Raw genomic sequence first — 6,000 nt, 5'->3', positions numbered from 1 at the left:
CCCTCCCCCAGGTAACCTGGGCCTGTCCCCCTACCCTATCCAGAACCTGCCCCAGGTAACCTGTGCCTGTCCCCCACCCAGGACCTCCTCACTTCGGTGGAACTCGGGCACCAAGGAGCGTATGCTCATCAAAGTTGCGGACCGGGAGCCCAGCTTCCTCTCCTCCCAGGGCAATGGATATGCCCTAGATAGCCAGTCTGGCAGCCGCTCCCGCAGACCGTCTGGCGGGCAGCACTCGCCCAGCCTTCAGGCGTTCACCCCAGACTCTGATGGCCCTGTCTTCTTCCCTGAACGGAGGCCATCACCCTTCCTGAAGAGGGCCGAGCTGGGGAGCTGCTCCCCGCTTCTGGCCCAGCCACGCAAGCCTACCAGCGACTCACAGCCCTCCTCCCCACGCTATGCCTATGAGCCCCCCCTCTACGAGGAGCCCCCCGTGGAGTACCAGGCTCCTATCTACGATGAGCCACCCATGGACGTCCAGTATGAGGCTGGCGGGGGCTACCAGGCTGGCTCACCCCAGCGGTCTCCAGGCCGAAAGCCAGCACCTTTCCCACAGTCACCCAAGCAGGGCTCCACCTCGCCCTACCAGCAGCTGGTGCTGACCCGGCAGAAGTGTCCCGAGCGTTTCCTGAGCCTGGAGTACAGCCCTGCAGGCAAGGAGTACGTCCGGCAGCTGGTGTACGTGGAGCAGTCCAGCTCAAGTCCCAAGCTGCGTGCAGGTCCGAGGAACAAGTATGCACCCAATCCTGGGGGTGGCTCACTGCCCCTGCAGCCCAGCCCCTGCCTGCTGCGGGATCAGCGCCTGGGGGTCTCCTCTGGGGACTACAGCACCATGGAGGGGCCTGAGCTACGGCATGCCCAGGCACCCATGCAGCTGCCCCAGGCCCAAGATGACGCCATGTCCTGGTCCAGCCAGCAGGACACCATGTCCTCAACAGGCTACTCCCCAGGCTCCCGCAAGAGAAAGAGCAGGAACCCCTCTCTGTGCCATGTCCCCAGTGCCTCATCCGCTGAAGGCCCCGGGGACCGTGATCTCCTCGCTGAGCAGCCCCCAGCTGAGGAGCGGCCCCTCTGTGGGCCCAGCCTGGCCCCAGTGAAACGTGCAGAGGGCAAGACTGGCGAGGCTGAGCCATTTCTGGCACAGGCACGGCTGGCCTGGGAGGCGCAACAGGCCCACTTTCACATGAAGCAGAGGGGCAGCTGGGACTCCCAGCAGGACGGCTCAGGCTACGAGAGCGATGGGGCCGTGCCTCTGCCCCTGCCTGGGCCCGTGGTGCGCGCCTTCAGTGAGGATGAGGCGCTGGCCCAGCAGGAGGGCAAGCACTGGCAGAGGGGCGCCTTGGAGAGGCTCGCTTTCCCCCAGATCCTGCTGGAGAAGAGCATCTCTGTGCAGACCAACCTGGCATCACCAGAACCCTACCTTCACCCCTCACAGGTAGGGAGGTGTGGCCGGGGTGCTTGGGCAGAGGTGGGGCAGGTGGTGGTCCCCAGACAAGGTGTGGCACGCAGTTCCTGACAAGCATGAGGACAGGAAGTGGGGCTCCATCACCTCAGTTTCTGCTAAGGCCTGCAGGATGCTGTCAGGTCACCTGGGGGTCAGAGGCCATGCCAACTCCCTCCAGGCCAGGGATGCAGGGAAGGCAGGGGATACAGGTGGGCAGCCGCCCAAATATTGAACCCCTGAGCCTCTGTCCTCCTGCCTGTGAAGGGGCTCTCAGGTGAGGAGCTGTGCAGGTGGAATGTCAGGGGCCCTTGCTCAGAGCTCTTCTCCAGTGAGGAGGAGAGGCCAGATACCTGGTCCAGAGGCCTGGCATGGCCTGTCCCCACCTGCTCAGCGCCAGGTGCCGGCATCAGGCCCACTGAGCCCATGTGTATCTTCTGTCTAGGTCATGTGCTAGGGCTTGATGTCCCAGATTTTGTGTAGGCCAGTGTCTTAGTTCTGACCCCTGATATTTCCCACCAGTCCGCTGTATGAAGCCAAGGCTGAGGGTCTGCCCTGACATCTGCCAGAGCTGGCAATTGCCAGAGGGCTTCCCAGCATTGGGCTCCCCACTTCCACCCCCAGCCCTGCCAGGGAAGACATGCCCAAAGTCCTGGTGACCCTGGGATACCACTGTCCCCAGGTAGGGCTGCCTTAGTGCCCCTCCAGGCTAGGGAGCTCAGAGCAGCATTTCTGTCTGAGCTGAGACAAGAAAGGAGTGTTATCTCAGTGATACCTTTTATACTTGTGCTGAGGCCATGAAGGAGGCAGGGAGGGGGCTTGGGGCTTGGGGCTTGGGGCAAACCCTCCCTCCCCAGCATCAAGGGAGACCAGGCCTGCATTGTAGGCTCCCTTGTAGGCCGGCCTTGCCACTGCACAGCCTCACTCTGCCCATGATCCTATGAGGGGATCTTCGTTGGAAGGGTAAGCCTCTGATGGGGAGGGGCTGGCAGTGTAGGGGACCAACAGTTACACGTCTCTGTGGAACTTTGCATCTGGGCTTTTCCACATCTTGGCGGGGTTGCCCCTTTTTCATCTGCTTCCCAACCTCAGAGCCCAGAGAACTAGCAGAAGCCAAACAGCAATGGCAAGGCGGGCAGGAGGCAGCACCCTTCCTCCACCATTCGGGGCAGCATTTCCCAGCGTCTTCCCCTGGGGCCACAGTCAGCCCAGAAAGCCAGTAAAACACATGCATGGCTTCCTCTTGTCCCCAGACTTGCCCTGAACACCCCCCACCCCCAACAACCCTTAGCTGCAGGAGTAGGGAACATTTCCCAGAGGCTGAGCCCCTGGGGTAATGGTTTAAAGAAGGGCCTCTCTGGTCCCCTCCCCAGCCCTGTGTTGATCAGGTGGGTAGAACAAAATGAGGCGCAAGCTCCTCCAGCAGCCTCAATGGCCAGCAGGGGGCACGACCCCTCTCTCCTGACTGGGTCATGTGGGGTCCAACCCCCCTCATGGCCCCTTTGTCCTTCCTAGTCCGAGGACCTCGGTTCCTGTGCCCAGTTTGACAGTAGCCGCCAGGCCCGCAGCGTGATGCCCAGCGCTAGCTGTGTGTTCCCCACCTTCACACTGCGCAAGCCGTCCTCAGAAACCGACATCGAGAACTGGGCCTCCAAGCACTTCAACACACATACCCAGGGCCTCTTCCGGCGGAAGGTGTCCATTGCCAACATGCTGGCCTGGAGCAGTGAGTCCATCAAAAAGCCCATGATTGTGACCAGCGACCGCCACGTGAAGAAGGAGGCCTGTGAGATCTTCAAACTGATCCAGATGTATATGGGCGACCGGCGCGCCAAGGCAGACCCGCTACATGTGGCCCTGGAGATAGCCACCAAGGGCTGGAGCGTGCAGGGCCTGCGGGATGAGCTCTATATCCAGCTGTGCCGGCAGACCACTGAGAACTTTCGCCTCGAGAGCCTGGCTCGCGGCTGGGAACTCATGGCCATCTGCTTGGCCTTCTTCCCACCCACACCCAAGTTCCACTCCTACCTGGAGGGCTACATCTACCGGCACATGGACCCTGTCAATGACACCAAAGGTAAGACTCAGTGTGCGAGACCCCTTGCCCCACCCCCTCCCAGGCTCTGCCACCAGCTCAGGTCATGGCTATGGCAAGCACTTCCTGGTCTGCACTGGCAGCAGGTATGTGGAGGCAGGCACAGCACCTCCAAGTAGACACATGTGTCCTCTGGGGGCCATGTCCTAGGTTTCCACTGGGATGTGGGGTCCTCAGGGAGCCCCTCCGTGGCACTGAAGCCCTGAGAAGAATCACAGGCAATCCTGGAACAGGGTTCCCAGCCACAGGCCAACAGGTCAGAAAGGAGGAGGCTGGATGAGCACTGGTGTCCATGTCTCAGCCAGCAGGCATCCACTCTGCCGAGGCCTCCAAAGCTGGTCACTGAGCCTGATGGGAGAGCCATCAGTTGGCCGTGTGTGCTTGCTGTCTTTGCTTTCAGCCATGCTGTGGCCTGGAGGGATAGCCACCCCAACAGATTCGGGCCGTCTACTGTGGGTGGGGAAGAGACTGGAGGGTCCTGGAGCAGGGCTCTAGCTCCTGAGAGTAGGGAGGAGCATGGTGCCCCCAGCCTGCACTGGCTCAGCTCCAGGCCATCAGGGTACTATGAGCTAACTTGGCCCAGAGCCACCCCAAAGAATCAAAGTTTCAACCAGCTTGGTTAGTCACACACTGATGGCTGCCTGGGGCCACGTGTGGGGCCAGATTTTGCCAAGGGATCCCAAAAGCGACACATCAGGTTTGTCTGGTCCCAGGCCTGGCCTGCTTGGGGGAGGACTTAGGGTCCTGCCAGCCAGATGATGCCTGTGCAGCTAGCGGAAGTCCTAGGCCAGGCAGAGAGAGCATGGGAGCAGGGCCATAGGCAACATCTGCAGGTGTCCACCACCAAGACTATCGTGAGTATCCACAAGGCATAGCACGGAACCAGCACCTGACACACGTGTGTGCAAATACATGCACACACGTGCACTTTCTAGGTCAGATGCCATGGGCTGCTCTTTGGGAGCGACTGTCTACCTTGATGTGGCCCAGGCCTTGCCCCAGCATAGTCGTGTGGGATGTATGCATATAGTGGTGGGGGGCAGTCCTGCAGATGCCAGGGCAGTAGTGGGTCTTAGCGAAGGTGGGTTGAGCATAGGCACCATTCAGCACATCAGCCATTTGGCAGCAGATCTTAGAAGCCATGAGGTTTTCACTGAGGCATACAGTTTTGGAAGCAGGGTCACCAAACACAGCAGATGGTGCTTCCCAGGTGGCCCCTCCAACATGCAGAACATGCAACCTAGTGGGCTGCCTGGGGTGGCCTGGGTCTGTCTCGGTCTTCTCCGGCCTTCCTAGGACAAGGTGGGCCCCGTTAGCATTGTGGTTCTCTTCAGCCTATTCCACAGAGGCCTTAAAGTATGTGTCCACTGTTCAACACACAGCCCTCGGAGCCCCAGGGAGGGTTTGCTAGGTGAAAAGGTGAGTGAGCAGTGAACAGACAGAGGCTAGAGGCTCCTGGGGCCACTCCAGCCAGCTAGCTGGGGCTCCTGTGCGGAGCTTGAGCTCTGGGCCCAATGCTAGGTCCAGCAGGACACTCATCATGGCACAGAGGTTTGTGTGCCTTCTTCCTAGTGCCTGCACCATGGGGAAAGGGTTGGAGTATATATGGAAATTGGTGGTCAGCCTGAACATCCATGACTTTGACTTTCAACACCCACCCACACTGAGGGAGTCCCAAGTGGTCTCAGAGTGCCATATGGTCTTGGCCCGCAGAAGGAGATTGGGTTGTGTGATCCCACCACCAGGAGGGACCTTGTGGGCTGTGGGATCTGCACTCACGTGTGACACAGGGCTGCCCTCCAGCCAGAAACCATTCCCAGGACCATTCCTAAGTGAGCATCTGCTGCACGCTCTGCTTGGTGCTGAGCCAGAGGAGAGGCCTTGTGCTCCCTCCCAGCTGGCTGCTGGTCAGGAAGGCAGGCCCCGTCCGCCAAGGACGATGTAGCCTGTGCTTCAGGAAAGGAAGCTGCAACCTGTCTTGGGGTCACTGGCAAGGCCAGAACTGAGCCTGGCTCCCGAGAGGTGCTGCACCCTGAACCATGTTGCCCACCTGGGCTTCAGAAATCTTTGATTTATTCTGCCAGCACGCGTGTGACATCTGTGTAGTCACCACTGTGAGAGACCAAGGCGCCAATACAGTGAACGCCAGTTCACGTCTGTTGACCCACAGCTCAGCCTTGTCTCCTACATGGTCGTACCTTTGTGCCAGCCACTAGCAGAGTGCGGTCACCGCTTGTCTCCTCAGAACCTGCCTCGCAGGCTCTCAGCAGACATCCCCGATTATAGCCCTCCCACGTGCTCCACACAGCAGCACTGTGGAGGGGTGCAGACCCTGAGGAGTTTCCTTTACTGTTCATGCACTGAGTAGGACTTAGGGTCTCCAGGTGAAGGTATCAGATTTAACAGATACATTGATTTGGACTCCACCTTGAAGTCCTGCTAAATGAACAGGGAAGGTATTTTT

At 59.8% G+C, this 6,000-nt stretch overlaps 1 protein-coding gene across 4 annotated transcripts in view; it reads left to right on the top strand.

The window, feature by feature from the left end:
• The window catches only part of ARHGAP39 (Rho GTPase activating protein 39), a 102,643-nt gene that overhangs the window by 84,745 nt on the left and 11,898 nt on the right, over positions 1 to 6,000 (top strand). For all 4 annotated transcript variants that reach the window (XR_003903007.1, XM_029923064.1, XM_029923063.1 and 1 more), the window contains 2 exons: positions 82 to 1,435; positions 2,957 to 3,518. Coding sequence is in view for 3 of the 4 variants with exons in the window: in XM_029923064.1 (XP_029778924.1) it covers positions 82 to 1,435; positions 2,957 to 3,518 (1,916 nt within the window). In the remaining variant the exon portion in view is untranslated. The remainder of the gene's footprint in view (positions 1 to 81; positions 1,436 to 2,956; positions 3,519 to 6,000) is intronic.

The sequence above is a fragment of the Suricata suricatta genome, chromosome 15 (assembly GCF_006229205.1).
Source record: "Suricata suricatta isolate VVHF042 chromosome 15, meerkat_22Aug2017_6uvM2_HiC, whole genome shotgun sequence".
Lineage (NCBI taxonomy): Eukaryota > Metazoa > Chordata > Mammalia > Carnivora > Herpestidae > Suricata > Suricata suricatta.
This window is presented reverse-complemented; position numbering and strand designations above follow the sequence as displayed.